Source organism: Oncorhynchus clarkii, chromosome 15 (assembly GCF_045791955.1).
Source record: "Oncorhynchus clarkii lewisi isolate Uvic-CL-2024 chromosome 15, UVic_Ocla_1.0, whole genome shotgun sequence".
Classification (NCBI taxonomy): Eukaryota; Metazoa; Chordata; class Actinopteri; order Salmoniformes; family Salmonidae; genus Oncorhynchus; species Oncorhynchus clarkii.
This window is the reverse complement of record NC_092161.1, coordinates 8,538,294-8,556,554: the sequence shown is the minus strand read 5'-3', so window position 1 is coordinate 8,556,554 and position 18,261 is coordinate 8,538,294. Positions and strand designations below refer to the sequence as shown.

At 41.6% G+C, this 18,261-nt stretch overlaps 1 protein-coding gene across 1 annotated transcript in view; it reads left to right on the top strand.

The window, feature by feature from the left end:
• LOC139366890 (collagen alpha-1(XI) chain-like) overlaps window positions 1-18,261 on the top strand; it is a 166,321-nt gene that overhangs the window by 103,132 nt on the left and 44,928 nt on the right. The window contains exons 41-44 of the mRNA XM_071104629.1: window positions 2,055-2,108; window positions 9,301-9,516; window positions 13,916-14,023; window positions 14,149-14,256. Of these exons, the coding sequence (XP_070960730.1) occupies window positions 2,055-2,108; window positions 9,301-9,516; window positions 13,916-14,023; window positions 14,149-14,256 (486 nt within the window). The remainder of the gene's footprint in view (window positions 1-2,054; window positions 2,109-9,300; window positions 9,517-13,915; window positions 14,024-14,148; window positions 14,257-18,261) is intronic.

Genomic DNA, 18,261 nt, shown 5'->3' with positions numbered 1-18,261 from the left:
CAGAAACTTATGTGACTGACTAACCATGGTGACACTTTACACTGACTGGGACAGGAGTTATACCCCTCAAAACTGACTGACTGTCTGACTGGGACAGGAGTTATACCCCTCAATACTGACTGACTGGGACAGGAGTTATACCACTCAATACTGACTGACTGGGACAGGAGTTATACCCCTCAATACTGACTGACTGGGACAGGAGTTATACCCCTCAATACTGACTGACTGGGACAGGAGTTATACCCCTCAATACTGACTGACTGGGACAGGAGTTATACCCCTCAATACTGACTGACTGGGACAGGAGTTATACCACTCAATAATGTCTGACTGGGACAGGAGTTATACCCCTCAATACTGACTGACTGGGAAAGGAGTTATACCCCGCAATACTGACTGACTGTCTGACTGTCTGACTGAGACAGGAGTTATACCACTTGTCGTATGTTTGGCTATGCCGGATTAAGTGACATGACATGCTATTCTATAAAATCCTTTCGCTGTAATTAATATTACCTGATTGAGCTAATCATGTAAATGTAATTAACTTGAAAGTCGGGTCACCACAAAATAATATTTTTTGAGCTGTTATCTTCCGAATAAACTTTTAAAGACCTGGTAATCTTTTATATCAATAGCGGTCAATATTAATCGTCACCTTATTTCAGTCTCATCTGAAAGTTGTAAATTCTTGGTTATGCTCACGAACCCTGGCTAACAAGTTGAATCAGCAATTCAAAATTCAGTTTAATAATTTATTTACTAAATACCTAACTAATCACACAGAATTACATTTACACAGAATGAAACATACCTTGATTACAAATTATGTCATAAAGGAAAACGTTCCTAGCGGAGGGAACGGATATGACAGCTGGTTACACAAGGAAAGGGTCTGGGATTGAGTGAAAGAGTGGGAAGACTGAAGAACAAAGGGAGAAGCGATGTCTCTATCGGGCCGTAGGCAGCTACTCTATCGTAAATACAGAATCTGTCTCTATCGTAAATACAGAATATTATGCATTCTAAATTACCGCCCATTTGGAAAAGGAAAATGCAATAAATATTTACTCTGAGCTGCGCTTCAATAGGTTGGTGGTAGATGGATGGCCGTGTTGCCCAACAGAGTCCTTTGTCCTTTGAAGAGTGTCTATGGTGGTGAACGGGAAACGTTGTAGTGTCATCGTTGTGTGGTAGACGGGATATCGTTGTGTGGTGTCCGTCCTTTCCTAGCCCACGTTTACAGCGGCCGCTGCTAACTCAACGGCTAGGAGGTATCACTTCTGTAGCGAATAAGAGTTCAAAGTTCATACCATTCGCAACCAAAGATCACGCTGAGGTTGGCTTTGTTCATTAGTTATTATCTGAATCCTTCTGACATCGGACCGTCGTCCTAATGTACTCGGAACAGAAGGTTACATTTTCGTCATGGCTTTATATAGTGGATGGAGAGAAGGGTGTGTTTCATAGTTTATAACCAATGTCTCTTCACAGAGGCGGGCCACTGACTGAGCAGAGCCATAACCTTATGAAAACCCAAATCTCTCATTTGGAAGCTAAAATTACATTTAATCTTTTCACAAATAATTGTATATTTAAACATTTGAATTGCACAACAATTCCATGTGAATCTGATAACTATAATGTGTAGACTTTCCCAGATACAGTTTAGGTCGTCATGTCATCAGTCATAATGTCTCAGATGACAACCGAACTGACATCATATTCATTAAGTACCAACACATATTTTCAACTGGTTCTATTACAGAAATGTTGTTCCTTTCCCCTACTTGTTTGATGTTTCCAGACTCTCTGTTTCACAAAGGCTATTCAAGAGTCCCTCATGTAGAGTCAAGAGAGAGGGAAGGGAGAAAGGTATTTATGGGGGGTGGGGGGTCATAAACCTTACCCACAGGCCAACGTCATGACACACTCAATACTGACTATCTGTCTGACTTGTAGGGACATTAAACACTGTCTATCAGGCTGTGTGTCTCTTTGGACATACTGTATCACTCTATCACTCTAATCCTTTTCTCTTCTCCTTCCAGGGTCCAGCTGGTTTGAAGGGAGGAGAAGGACCTCAGGGTCCATCAGGCCCCGTGGTAAGTAAACATCTGTCTGTCACCTACCACTACCTGTCTGTTGTTAAAGTGAAGTATATACAGTACCTGTCTGTTGTTAATGTGAAGTATATACAGTACCTGTCTGTTGTTAATGTGAAGTATATACCTGTCTGTTGTTAATGTGAAGGGGATGTTTCGTCAGGTGTCAGAGGGTCTTCAGATATCAGGGTTACTGAGGGGGATAGTTCCATACCACTGTCAAGGATAAAAGTACAACACAGTGCGTCAGCCTAAGCTGTTCTTACTGTGTTGTTTTGGTTCTATTTTGGAGGTAGCCATTAGTCTAGGATCAATATTGTCTCACAGCAGGATGCAATGAAGATCCTTGTCCTAGTAGCCTAGCGGTTAAGAGCGTTGGGCCAGTAACTGAAAGGTCAATGGTTTGAAGAGGCGACAAGGTGAACAATCTGTCAATGTGCCCTTGAGCAAGGCACTTAACCTGTTCCTGTAAGTCGATCTGGATAGAAGAGTCTGCTAAATGAGAGTTCCCGAGTGGCGCAGTGGTCTAAGGTACTGCATCTCAGCACTAGAGGTTTCCCTTACAGACCCTGGTTTGATTCCAGGCTGTATCACAACCGTTTGTGATTGGGAGTCCCATAGAGCGGCGCACAGCCCAGCGTCGTCCGGGTTTGGCCGGGGTAGGCCGTCATTGTAAATTAGAATTTGTTCTTAACTGAGTTGCCTAGTTAAATATAAATACAATTAAAACATAAAATATTCTGTAATAATGACTCCCACCACTAGAAGGCTGTTTTATCCCTTGACGAATAGACAGGCAGGATCCCACCTATTTTCAGTGATAACTTTGGGGTTTCTAATTGCTTCGTCTGAGCATACACTAGATTCATATTGTCACAGTGTAATGTCTCTTTAGATAGCTTGACAGTGGGCTCAAAGATTAGACCAGACATGTGAGGGTGGTCGGGGGGTGGACTGAATTAGACTGTTTGAGGAAAACATGATTGTCATACTGATATGAAATTAATTCAATGTAACATATTGCTATTTCCAGTAGCAATGATTCCAATGCATACCCTGCTTCTGGGAAGTGAGTGTTTGATTTAACGTTGTGATGTCTTGGGGTCGGTCGCAAGAGAAGCTAGAAATACCTAATGTGAAGCGGTCATGCAGGAAGTGAAATTGAAATTGGGATTGTTTGCTACCGGCCCATTGGTGATGCGCTCTGCTCCCAGCCTGTGAGGTGAATGAGAGCCCGGGTCCACTCCATACTGACTCACCCCGCTGTCTGAGCATCCAGACACTCCCAAGTCCGGTACAGTTTGTTTGTCATATGCACAGGAGTCACACGGTACACAGTACATTGAAATGCTTATTTTGCAAGTTCACTGTCGACAATCTCGATAGGTTTCCATCCATTTGGCGACAAATTTCCATGTGAATATTCTATAATCAGCATTGGGGCGGCAGGGTAGCCTAGTGGTTAGAGCGTTGGACTAGTAACCGAAAGGTTGCAAGTTCATATCCCCGAGCTGACAAGGTACAAATCTGTCGTTCTGCCCCTGAACAGGCAGTTAACCCACTGTTCCTAGGCCGTCATTGAAAATAAGAATTTGTTCTTAACTGACTTGCCTAGTAAAAGAATATGTGAATTTTTCCACCAGTGACGTGTTTCCGCCAAGCAGACTTATTGCAGTGTGTGATGACATAGTGCAAACAAAATGTAAGTTTTCATGTGTCGAATAAAAATCGAAAGTTCAATGTGTTTCCATCGCATTTTCAACTCTACCGCTAGTTTTGTAACAAACACTTTTGCGTTAAATAGCAAATGTGCCAACAGCTCACAGACACAGTGCGGGTTGACTAGTCCACGTCTAGTCTACGTCTTGTCTACGTCTAGTCCACGTCTATTCCACGTCTAGTCTACGTCTAGTCTACGTCTAGTCCACGTCTAGTCCACGTCTAGTCTACGTCTAGTCTTCGTCTAGTCCATGTCTAGTCTACGTCTAGTCTACGTCTGGTCGTCGTGATGAGATTATTATGGATAAGAGCGAGTATATTTTTCATTTGTCAAACGGCAGTCAAGCATCGATCATCGTGTCATCAGAATAAGACCCTCGGTATTTATTGAAAAGGAGCATCTAGCTCATCACCTTGCCCTTTCAACACCCCGTGAAGTTCATTATAACTCATTTCAACTGTAGCCTAGTAAACTGCATGGTTTTCTAAGTCGTAGTGGAAGGACCACACACCATATTATCATGTGACTCCAAGTTTACTTCGACATGATGGTTAATATATCAATATTTGTGCATAAAGGCGCTTCAACTGACATTTCTTGCATAATATTATTTTACGACACAAAAAGATGTTTGAATGAACACATTATCTGTCTGCGTTTATACCATTTTACCTAAACAAAATAAGTTTTTATACGGTATGACTTTACTCACATAAAAACTGTGGATGTAAACGTGGTTAGTGTCACGATTCAGAGGAGATCTCCCAACCTGCCACCACTGGATGTGTCCCAACACTCTACACCACCTCCCTCCCCTTCCCAACCTGCCACTTGTAGTGCCACTGAGCTACGTACACAGTCAGTCAGACAGGATGTGTCCCAACACTCTACAGCACACTGCAGCTCTCACCTTGCTTCCTTCTCTTTGTTACCTGATCCGAGAGAACATTAAAAGTCGATCTAGTGGACACACTGGACATTTTAAACAATGGATCACTCGTCACTTTAAACAATGGATCACTAGTCACTTTAAACAATGGATCACTAGTCACTTTAAACAATGGATCACTAGTCACTTTAAACAATGGATCACTAGTCACTTTAAACAATGGATCACTAGTCACTTTAAACAATGGATCACTAGTCACTTTAAACAATGGATCACTAGTCACTTTAAACAAAGCCACTTTAAACAATGGATCACTAGTAACTTTAAACAATGGATCACTAGTCACTTTAAACAATGGATCACTAGTCACTTTAAACAATGGATCACTAGTCACTTTAAACAATGGATCACTAGTCACTTTAAACAATGGATCACTAGTCACTTTAAACAATGGATCACTAGTCACTTTAAACAATGGATCACTAGTCACTTTAAACAAAGCCACTTTAAACAATGGATCACTAGTAACTTTAAACAATGGATCACTAGTCACTTTAAACAATGGATCACTAGTCACTTTAAACAATGGATCACTATTCACTTTAAACAAAGCCACTTTAAACAATGGATCACTAGTCACTTTAAACAATGGATCACTAGTCACTTTAAACAATGGATCACTAGTCACTTTAAACAATGGATCACTAGTCACTTTAAACAATGGATCACTAGTCACTTTAAACAATGGATCACTAGTCACTTTAAACAATGGATCACTAGTCACTTTAAACAATGGATCACTAGTCACTTTAAACAAAGCCACTTTAAACAATGGATCACTAGTAACTTTAAACAATGGATCACTAGTCACTTTAAACAATGGATCACTAGTCACTTTAAACAATGGATCACTAGTCACTTTAAACAATGGATCACTAGTCACTTTAAACAATGGATCACTAGTCACTTTAAACAATGGATCACTAGTCACTTTAAACAATGGATCACTAGTCACTTTAAACAAAGCCACTTTAAACAATGGATCACTAGTAACTTTAAACAATGGATCACTAGTCACTTTAAACAATGGATCACTAGTCACTTTAAACAATGGATCACTATTCACTTTAAACAAAGCCACTTTAAACAATGGATCACTAGTCACTTTAAACAATGGATCACTAGTCACTTTAAACAATGGATCACTAGTCACTTTAAACAATGGATCACTAGTCACTTTAAACAATGGATCACTAGTCACTTTAAACAATGGATCACTAGTCACTTTAAACAATGGATCACTAGTCACTTTAAACAATGGATCACTATTCACTTTAAACAAAGCCACTTTAAATAATGCCACTTTAAACAATGGATCACTAGTCACTTTAAACAAAGCCACTTTAAATAATGCAACTTTAAACAACGCCACTTCAATAATGTTTACATATATTACAGTGCCTTGCAAAAGTACTCATCCCCCTTGGCGTTTTTCCTATTTTATTTCCTTACAACCTGTCATTTAACTGGATTTTTATTTGGATTTCATGTAATGGACATACACAAAATAGTCAAAATTGGTGAAGTGAAATAAAAAAAAATACTTGTATATAAATATATATGTAAATATATACAAAAATAAACGGAAAACTGGTGCGTGCATATGTTCTCACCCATTTGCTATGAAGCCCCTAAATAAAATATGGTGCAACCATTTACCTTCAGAAGTCCACCTGTGTGCAAACTAAGTGTCACATGATCTGTCACATGATCTCAGTATATAGTCACCTTTTCTGAAAGGCCCCAGAGTCTGCAACACCACTAAGCAAGGGGCAACACCAAGCAAGCAGCACTATGAAGACCAAGGAGCTCTCCAAACAGTTCAGGGACACAGTTGTGGAGAAGTACAGATCAGGGTTGGGTTATAAAAAAAATATCAGAAACTTTCAACATCACACGGAGCACCATTAAATCCATTTTTTTTAAATGGAAAGAATATGGCACCACAGCAAACCTGCCAAGAGAGGGCCGCCCACCAAAACTCACAGACCAAAGATAACCCTGAAGGAGCTGCAAAGCTCCACAATGGAGATTGGAGTATCTGTCCATAGGACCACTTTTAAAAAATTAGCAAACATGTTTGGTATTCGCCAAAAGGCATGTGGGAGACTCCCCAAACATATGAAAGAAGGTACTCTAATCAGATGAGAATAAAATTGAGCTTTTTGGCCATCAAGGAAAACACTATGTCTGATGCAAACCCAACACATCCCATTACCCCAAGAATACCATCCCCACAGTGAAGCATGGTGGTGGTGTAATGCTTCTCGTTGGTGGAAGGAGAGGAGGACCAAAATGCAGCGTGGTAAGTGTTCGTCATGTTTTAATTGAACAAACTGAACACTACACAAAATAACAACGAAGAGAAAAATAAACAGTTCTGTCAGGTGAACAGACACTAAACAGAAATTAAACACCCACAACCAAAATGGGGAAAACAGGCTCCCTTAGTATGATACTCAATCAGAGACAACGAACGACACCTGCCTCTGATTGAGAACCATACTAGGCCAAACGCATAGAAATATAGCATAGAAAAAAGAACATAGACTACCCACCCCAACCTAACACAAAGACATAAAAAAGGAACTAATTTCAGAACGTTACAGGTGGTGGCAGCATCATGCTGTGGGGATGTTTTTCATTGGCAGGGACTGGGAAACTGGTCAGAATTGAAGGAATGATGGATGGTGCTAAATACAGGAATGTTCTTGAGGGAAACCTGTTTCAGTCTTCCAGAGATTTGAGACTGGGATAGAGGTTCACCTTCCAGCAGGACGATGACCCTAAGCATACTGCTAAAGCAACACTCGAGTGGTTTAAGGGGAAACATTAAATGTATTGGAATGGCCTAGTCAAAGCCCAGACCTCAATCCAATTGAGAATCTGTTTTATGACTTAAATTTTGCTGTACATCAGCTGAACCCATCCATCTTGAAGGAGCTGGAGCAGTTTTGCCTTGAAGAATGAGCAAAAATCCCAGTGGCTAGATGTGCCAAGCTCGTAGAGACATACCCCAAGAGACTTGCAGCTGTAATTGCTGCAAAAGGTGACTCTACAAAGTATTGCCTTTGGGGGTGAATAGTTATGCACGCTCAAGTTTTCAGTTTTTTTTTTGTCTTATTTCTTGTTTGTTTCACAATAAAAAATATTTTGCATCTTCAAAGTGGTAGGCATGTTGTGTAAATCAAATGATACAAACCCCCCTCCCAAAAAAATATATTTTAATTCCAGGATGTAAGGCAACAAAATAGGAAAATTGAGAAGGAGGGTGAATACTTTCGCGAGCCACTGTACATTACTCATATCACATTATATACTGTATTTTATACCATCTACTGCATCTTGCCTATCCCGCTCGGCCATCGCTCATTCATATATTTATATGTACATATTCTCATTCACCCCTTTAGATTTGTTTGATTACTTGTTAGATTTGGGTGTATTAGGTAGTTGTTGGGAATTGTTAGATAATTATTTGGATATTACTGCACTGTTGGAACTAGAAGCACAAGCATTTCCCTTCACTCGCATTAACATCTGCTAACCATTTGTACGTCACCAATAAAATTTTGATTTGATTTCACACAGACTATCTATACTTCTCCCTGAGGAAAGGAGACAAGAAAGACCAGCTATATAAGGGTATAGGCTCACACCCCAAGCCCATAGTGTTGTTGGGACATAGCCATATTCACTAACTGAGCTCCAGGCGACACCGACAGCCTCCCTCCCTGTTGGAACATTCGCTTGCTGTGCACCAGGCAGAGGCAGCATGTGAAGAGAAGAGCCCTGAAGACCTCAGCAGTCAGTCAGTTCCTCACTCAGTAGTCAGATCACTCCTCAGGGCTAGATTACAACTACCTGCCAGACTGCCTGCTCCCTTCCGTCTCTCTCCCTCAATCTCTCTGAGACCTGCTGCTCAGTTCTGCTCAGAGAGGAGAGGCTAGCTAATGATAATGCTTCTAAAGAAAAGGGAGAATGGCTCTGAGTGACTAAAAGCGAGACCCCCTCTCTTCAAATGACCTGTACTATATTGCTGTTTTCTACGTTTGATACTGGCTGGATCATACAGTGCTTCTGAAAAAGGTTGATATTTTCCATCGAGGTAGAAGCCATCAGCGGTTTTAATCATTCTAATGTTGGATTCTGATAGTCATTCTAGATGGCCTGATATATATATATATTTTAACATTCATTTAACTAGACAAGTAAATTAAGAACAAATTCTTATTTTCAATGACGGCCTAGGAACAGTGGGTTAACTTCCATGTTCAGGGGCAGAACGACAGATTTTTACCTTGTCAGCTCCGGGTTTCAATCGTGCAACCTTTTGGTTACTAGTCCAACGTTCTAACCACTAGGCTACCCTGCTGCCACGGTATATTATATTATAATATTTCACCCTACATTAAAAACTCAGAACTCTGAACTTGCATCTTTCCTCAATCATTATCTTTAAAGTGTGTTTGACTTCTTTCTCTCCATCTCTCTCTCTCATTCCCTCTCTCTCTCCATCGCAGGGCTCCCCTGGTGAGAGAGGTAGTGCTGGACCTGCTGGCCCAATCGGTCTGTCTGGTAGAACTGGCTCTCAGGGGCCCCCAGGGCCTGCTGGAGAGAAGGGAGGGCCTGGTGAGAAAGGTCCTCAGGGACCATCTGGTCGTGACGGAGTCCAAGGCCCAGTGGGTCTGCCTGGCCCTGCCGGACCTCAGGGTCCACCCGGAGAGGACGGTGACAAGGTTAGTACCCTCCCCATCGCTTTCTGTCTGTCTGTCTGTCTGTCTGTCTGTCTGTCTCTCTCTGTCTCTCTGTCTCTCTGCCTCTCTCTCCCTCTCTCTCTCTCTCTATCTGTCTCTCTCTCTCTATCTGTCTCTCTCTCTTTCTGTCTCTCTCTCTATCTGTCTCTCTCTCTCTCTCTGTCTCTCCCTGTCTCTCTGTCTCTCTCTCTCTCTCTCCATGTCTCTCTCTCTGTATCTGTCTCTCTCTATCTGTCTCTCTCTCTCTCTCTCCCTGTCTCTCTCATTCTCTCTATCTGTCTCTCTCTCTCTATCTGTCTCTCTCTCTCTCTGTCTCTCTCTGTCTCTCTCTGTCTCTCTCTGTCTCTCTCTGTCTCTCTCTCTCTCTGTCTCTCTCTCTCTCTCTCTCTCTCTATCCCTGTCTCTCACTCTGTCTCTCTCTCTCTGTCTCTCTCTCTCCCTCTCTCGCTCTCTGTCTCTCTCTGTCTCTCTCTCTCTCTCTCTCTCTCTATCTCTCCCTGTCTCTCTGTCTGTCTGGCTGTCTCTCCCTGTCTCTCCCTGTCTCTCCCTGTCTCTCCCTGTCTCTCTCTCTCGCTCTCTCTCTCTCTCTGTCTCTGTCTGCATATCCATCATCTTAAACAAACTGTACTTAGAAGATATATAAAGGGTAAAAACTGTGTCTGATTTATCTCCTGCTTTCTCCCAGAAGGTTACAATCCAGCCAGTCTATTAAGCTGCCAATCATACAGTATGTTTTTATTAAACCATCAAAAATCATCCAGCTAAACTCCAACACCATGCACACTTGTATTTGTAATTGCACATACATTTTGCAGGTAATTAACTAATTTGCCAATACACTGACAAGTGTTTTTTATATACAAGGTTGACATTTGGAAGTAGGTGTTATTGTAGATGTGTATGCCCTGTGTTATGTGTGTGTGTGTCCTGTGTTATGTGTGTGTCCTGTGTGATGTGTGTCCTGTGTGATGTGTGTCCTGTGTGATGTGTGTGTCCTGTGTGATGTGTGTGTCCTGTGTTATGTGTGTGTGTCCTGTGTGATGTGTGTGTCCTGTGTGGTGTGTGTGTGTGTTCCTTGTGATGTGTGTGTCCTGTGTGATGTGTGTGTCCTGTGTGGTGTGTGTGTGTGTTCCTTGTGGTGTGTGTGTCCTGTGTGATGTGTGTGTCCTGTGTGGTGTGTGTGTGCTGTGTGATGTGTGTGTCCTGTGTGGTGTGTGTGTCCTGTGTGATGTGTGTGTGATGTGTGTGTCCTGTGTGGTGTGTGTGTCCTGTGTGATGTGTGTGTCATGTGTGGTGTGTGTGTGTTCTGTGTGATGTGTGATGTGTGTGTGATGTGTGTGTCCTGTGTGGTGTGTGTGTCCTATGTGGTGTGTATGTCCTGTGTGATGTGTGTGTCATGTGTGGTGTGTGTGTGTTCTGTGTGATGTGTGTGTCCTGTGTGATGTGTGTGTCCTGTGTGGTGTGTGTGTCCTGTGTGATGTGTGTGTCCTGTGTTATGTGTGTGTGTCCTGTGTGATGTTTGTGTCCTGTGTGGTGTGTGTGTGTCCTGTGTGATGTGTGTGTTCTGTGTGATGTGTGTGTCCTGTGTGGTGTGTGTGTCCTGTGTGATGTGTGTGTGTTCTGTGTGATGTGTGTGTGTGTTATGTGTGTGTCTGTGTTATGTGTGTGTGTGATGTGTGTGTGTCCTGTGTCTAGAGGTCGACCGATTATGATTTTTCAACACCAATACCGATTATTGGAGGACCAAAAACGGCAATAGTGAATAATGGAGGACCAAAAACGCCGATACCGATTAATGGAGGACCAAAAACGCCGATACCGATTAATGGAGGACCAAAACGCCGATACCGATTAATCTGCCTCTTTTTGAAAGTGTATTTGTAATAAGGACAATTACAACAATACTGAATGAACACTTATTTTAACTTAATATAATACATCAATAAAATCAATTTAGCCTCAAATAAAAATGAAGCATGTTCAATTTGGTTTAAATAATGCAAAAACAAAGTGTTGGAGAAGAAAGTAAAAGTGCAATATGTGCCATGTAAAAAAGCAAACGTTTAAGTTCCTTGCTCAGAACATGAGAACATATGAAAGCTGGTGGTTCCTTTTAACATGAGGCTTCAGTATTCCCAGGTAAGAAGTTTTAGGTTGTAGTTATTATAGGAATTATAGGACTATTTCTCTCTATACCATTTGTATTTCATATACCGTTGACCGTCGAATGTTCTTATAGGCACTTTAGTATTGCCAGTGTAACAGTACAGTTTCCGTCCCTCTCCTTGCTCCTACCTGGGCTCGAACCAGGAACACAACGACAACAGCCACCCTCGAAGCATTGTTACCCATGCAGAGCAAGGGGAACAACTACTCCAAGTCTCAGAGCGAGTGACCGATTGAAACGCTATTAGCGCGCACCCTGCTAACTAGCTAGCCATTTCACATCGGTTACACCAGCCTCATCTCGGGAGTTGATGGGCTTGAAGTCATAAACAGCTCAATGCTTGCGGAGAGCTGCTGGCAATACGCACGAAAGTGCTGTTTGAATGAATGCTTACGAGCCTGTTGCTGCCTACCACCGCTCAGTCAGACTGCTCAATCAAATATCAAATCATAGACTTAATTATTATTATTATTTTTTATTTTTTTATTTCACCTTTATTTAACCAGGTAGGCTAGTTGAGAACAAGTTCTCATTTACAACTGCGACCTGGCCAAGATAAAGCATAGCAGTGTGAACAGACAACACATGGAGAGTTACACATGGAGAGTTACACATGGAGTAAACAATAAACAAGTTAATAACACAGTAGAATGAAAAAAAAGAGTCTATTTACATTGTGTGCAAAAGGCATGAAGAGGTAGGCGAATATTTACAATTTTGCAGATTAACACTGGAGTGATAAATGATCAGATGGTCATGTGCAGGTAGAGATACTGGTGTGCAAAAGAGCAGAAAAGTAAATAAATATAAACAGCATGGGGATGAGGTAGGTAAATTGGGTGGGCTATTTACTGATGGACTATGTACAGCTGCAGTGATCGGTTAGCTGCTCAGATAGTAGATGTTTGAAGTTGGTGAGGGAGATAAAAGTCTCCAACTTTTATAACATAATTATAACATAATAACACACAGAAATACGAGCCTTTGGTCATTAATATGGTCGAATCCGTAAACTTTCAATTCGAAAACAAAACGTGTTTTCTTTCAGTGAAATACGGAACCGTTCCTTATTTTATCTAATGGGTGGCATCCATCAGTCTAAATATTGCTGTTACATTGTACAACCTTCAATGTTATGTCATAATAATGCACAATTCTGGCAAATTAATTACAGTCTTTGTTAGGAATAATGGTCTTCACACAGTTCGCAACGAGCCAGGCGGCCCAATCTGCTGCATATACCCTGACTCTGTTGCACAGAACGCAAGAGAAGTGACACAATTTCCCTAATTATAAGAAATTCATGTTAGCAGGCAATATTAACTAAATATGCAGGTTTAAAAATATATACCTGTGTATTGATTTTAAAGAAAGGCATTGATATTTATGGTTAGGTTTGGTGCAACGACAGTGCTAAATCATCACCTGCTTGGCGAAGTAGGCTGTGATTCGATGAGAAATTAACAGGCACCGCATCGATTATTTGCAACGCAGGACGAACTAGATAAACATGTAATATCATCGACCATGTGTAGTAAACTAGTGATTATGTGAAGATTGATTATTTTTTTGTAAGTTTAATGCTAGCTAGCAACTTACTTTGGCTTCTTGCTGACAGGTAGTCAGCCTGCCACGCAGGCTCCTCGTGGAGTGTAATGTAATCGGCCCTAATTAATCGGCCATTCCGATTAATCGGTTGACCTCTAGTTGTCACAGATGTTATAATGGCACAGATACAACGATGAGTCCTCTATCTATCTCTATGGCCTGTATACACGTGTATCTGCTCTTTCATTGGCTAGAATGGTCCCACCTGATCTCACCTCCTCCAATCTGCCTTCCATCTTTTGAGAACATGCATTTCCATTGTTGGAGCAGGTGGTTAGAGGGTTGGACTAGTAACCGGGAAGGTTGCAATAACGAATCCCTGAGCTGACAAGGTAAAAATCTGTCGTTCTGCCCCTGAACAAGGCAGTTAGCCCACCGTTCCTGGGCCGTCATTGAAAATAAGAATTTGTTCTTAGTTAAATAAAGGTGTCAAAATATGTATATACATTTTAAAAATCGGTGTCCAAATCGGTGTCCAAAAATACCAAAATTAAATGGCCATTCCGATTAATCGGTCGACCTCTAGTGTGTGTCCTGTGTGATGTGTTTGTCCTGTGTTGTGATGTGTGTGTCCTGTGAGTGTGACGTGTGTCCTGTGTGTCCCAGGGAGAGGTTGGAGAGCCAGGTCAGAAGGGAAGCAAAGCAGACAAGGGGGAACAGGGTCCTCCCGGTCCAGCTGGTCTCCAGGGTCGCATCGGTGCTCCTGGACCTGCAGTGAGTACCTCTGTCTCTGTCCAGCCTTGGACCCACCTTAGCCCCATTGAAAGACACTCAGCTGCACCTCATACCGCTTTGCCATTAGCTCCATCAGTGTGTTACCATGGTCACTGTGTCCTCAGGGAGGTGATGGAGAGCCCGGTCCCAGGGGTCAGCAGGGGATGTTCGGACAGAAGGGAGACGAAGGATCCAGAGGTTTCCCCGGGCCCCCTGGTCCCATCGGTCTGCAGGTGGGTGGGGCCCCAAATGAACCCTCACACACCTAGCCATCACCTCTATAGTGTATTGGCTTATGGCATGTGAAAAGTCACACGCTTTGCAATAAGTAACTCCCCCCCCCCCTCTTCTTCACACACAGTCACACATATGCACACACACATGCGCGCGCACACGCACACACGCGCGCACACGCACAGATTCAGTATGCACACACACAGGCTTAACCATGGAGCCCACTGGCAGTCATGCACAGCACCACCGTTTGATGTTTTCATTGTCTCTGTGAGTCTTAACGGGGTCTGTCATGTGCTGTGTTGTCTTCTGATGTTGTGCTGACCCATAGTCCCATTCATTGGCCACTGGCTGTTTAATCCGTCAATATTAAAATACCGCTATTAAAGACCAAATAGAAATCTTTTTTTTGTTGTGAAATGCCAGAGGTAAATGATCTGTTTTTAATCGTGTTAAGTTTCTTCACAATAAATTTCAGCAACTTGAGAGCATAGAGATGATTTCTAAAGAGATGATAGCTAGAGAGATGATTCATAGAGAGATGAGATACACAGAGAGATGATACATAGAGAGATGATTCCTTAAGAGATGAATCCTAAAGGGATGATACCTTGAGAGATGATACCTAGAGAGAAGATACCTAGAGAGGAGATACCTAAAGAGAGGATACCTAAAGAGAGGATACCTAAAGAGATGATTCCTAGAAAGATGATTCCTAAAGAGATGATTCTTAAAGAGATGATACATAGAGAGATGATACATAGAGAGATGATACATAGAGAGATGATTCCTATAGAGATTATTCCTAAAGAGATGATTCCTAGAGAGATGATTCCTAGAGAGATGATACCTAGAGAGATGATATCTAGAGAGATGATACCTAGAGAGATGGTTCCTAAATAGATGATTCCTTGAGATGATACCTAAAGAGATGATTCCTAGAGAGATGATACCTAGAGAGATGATACCTAGAGAGATGGTTCCTAAAGAGATGATTCCTTGAGAGATGATATCTAAAGAGATGATTCCTAAAGAGATGATACCTAGAGAGATGATACCTAAAGAGAGAGGATTCCCAAAGAGATAATACCTAGAGAGATGATACCTAGAGAGATGATACCTAGAGAGATGATACCTAGAGAGATGGTCCCTAAAGAGATATGATTCCTAAAGAGGTGTGATTCCTAAAGAGAGGATATGGTGAGGTGTTGTCCTGAGTTTGCTTGTAACTCATCAATGTAAGGGAATGTGTTGTACAGTACAGGAATTGTCTTTATGAGCAAAATGAATTAGCTGTTCGTTAAACCGGGGTCATTGTCTTGATGGATGTATATAGACAATACCCGCTAGTCTCCAGGAGCAATCTCATCTTTCTGCACTTTATTTCTGGTGGATTTCTTTTTGAAAGAAAAAAATGGCCAACATAATCCTGACCCGTCTATTGTTTCAGCCCCTCGGTCTTCAGCTGATGTGGAAAACAGTAAGCCAGTATATAAGTTCCAAAAAGTCACAGAAGATGAGGTCTCGTCTGCACTATCTGCTATAGAGTCTAAGAAATCATTAGGCGCTGACAATCTGGATCCATATTTACTCAAGTGTGCGGCACCTATCATTGCTAGTGCGGTGACGCATATCTTTAATCAAATATTAGTCGTAGGAAAGATTCCTAAATCTTGGAGAACAGCTTTTGTTTTACCACTCCTCAAGGGAGGTGATGGTAGTGAATTGGATAATTATCAGCCCATCTCTAACTCTCCTGTTTGGCTAAAATTCTAGAGTCACTGGTGAATAGGCAACTACAATAATTTTTAACTGTTAACAATACTCTTTCTAGTAATCAATCTGGCTTCAGACCTAAACACAGTACCACTACGGCCACTGTACGTGTTGTAAATTATAATACTAGTTCCCTAGATAACAGAAAGTACTGTGCCGCCTTGTTCATAGATTTGTCTAAAGCTTTTTGCCGCTGTAGACCATGCAATACTTTTGGGTAAGCTGTCATCAAAAGGACATGCCTGTCGTTGGTTTCATGACTATCTAAAGTAAATATATATATATTTACCCCAATAAATATATGGGGGATTGGAAATGATGCAGACAATTACATTGATGGAAGCAACAATCTTTCCGCAATACTAAGCTGATCTCAAAAAAAGAAGTGTAAAATTCATCTATATGCTGATGACACTGTCATGTGCTCTATTGCTTCAACGGCTGACCAAGCATTATCGCAGCTGGAGACAGATTTTAAGACAATTCAATAGTATTTTTACTCCTGAAACTTGTTTTAAATGCAAAGAAAACACATTTTATGATTTTTAATAGGTTCTAAAAGTTGGTTAAAAATACAGCTACACTTACCAGCGTAGATGGCTCTCGAATTAATCAGGTCTCTGCATATAAATACATAGGGATATGGTTGGATGATAAACTGTCTTTTAAAATGCATGTTGACGAGCTTTGTAAACGGCTCTCTTCTTATTTAACATCACTCATCAACATTATAATTATAATTCCTAAAACCAGGTCTCAAGCATGGATTACACTTGAGGCCCATGTGATTTCCACAGAGTTGGATATGGCTGCCTTCTCCTGTTACACTCCTTGCCTATGGAATAGCCTACAGACTAAACTTAAACTTGACACTCTTGTCCCCCAGTCGCCCATTTTAAATATTTATTGGAGGATTTTTATTTTTGTATTGCTTGTAACTGTTTCGGGTAATGCAAGTTCTTGTGCTGTTAGGGGAATAACCTGTTAGGGGAATAACCTGTTAGGAGAATAACCTGTTAGGGGAATAACATGTTAGGGGAATAACCTTTAGGGGAATAATCTGCTAGGGGAATAACCTGTTAGGGGAATAATCTGTTAGGAGAATAACCTGTTAGGGGAATAACCTGTTAGGGGAATAACCTGTTAGGGGAATAACCTGTTAGGAGAATAACCTGTTAGGGGAATAACCTGTTAGGGGAATAACCTTTAGGGGAATAATCTGCTAGGGGAATAACCTGTTAGGGGAATAACCTGTTAGGGGAATAACCTGCTAGGAGAATATCGTGTTAGGAGAATAACCTGTTAGGGGAATAACCTGTTAGGGGAATAATCTGTGAGGGGAATAACCTGTGAGGGGAATAACCTGTGAGGGGAATAACCTGTGAGGGGCATAACCTGTTAGGGGAATAACCTGTTAGGGGAATAACCTGTGAGGGGAATAACCTGTGAGGGGAATAACCTGTGAGGGGAATAACCTGAAAGGGGAATAACCTGTTAGTGGAATAACCTGTTAGGGGAATAACCTGTTAGGGGAATAACCTGTTAGGGGAATAACCTGTGAGGGGAATAACCTGTGAGGGGAATAACATGTGAGGGGAATAACCTGTTAGTGGAATAACCTGTTAGTGGAATAACCTGTTAGGGGAATAACCTGTTAGGGGAATAATCTGTTAGGGGAATAACCTGTTAGGGGAATAACCTGTGAGGGGAATAACCTGTTAGGGGAATAATCTGTGAGGGGAATAACCTGTTAGGGGAATAATCTGTTAGGAGAATAACCTGTGTGTACATGTAATAATCTGCTGCTGTATTTGTGTGTGTTATCTGTGATCGTTTAGTTTGTCTAGTGTAGTTTCTTAATCATTGTACCTAAACTATATGTGTAAACATGTATACGCAGGGCCCAGCTGTAAAAGAGACGTTGGTCTCAGTCTGTGTTCCTTGCTGATAGGTATAATAAACGTTATCTTCTCAGCTATTCTATTCAATTGACTTTTAATTGGGTGTAATTCACTTCCATTGCTATTTAATTCATTCCTAGACCACTGAACGCACTCTCCTCTCTCCACACTGTGGTGCATAATGAGTGTTTCTGTTTATGACCTCTGGCTGACGAGACCTCCGCTCCGATGAATGTTCCACACCAGGGGGACAAATCAGCATACAGACACACAGAAGCTAATGGACACACACACACACTGATGGACACACAGACGCACACACATTCA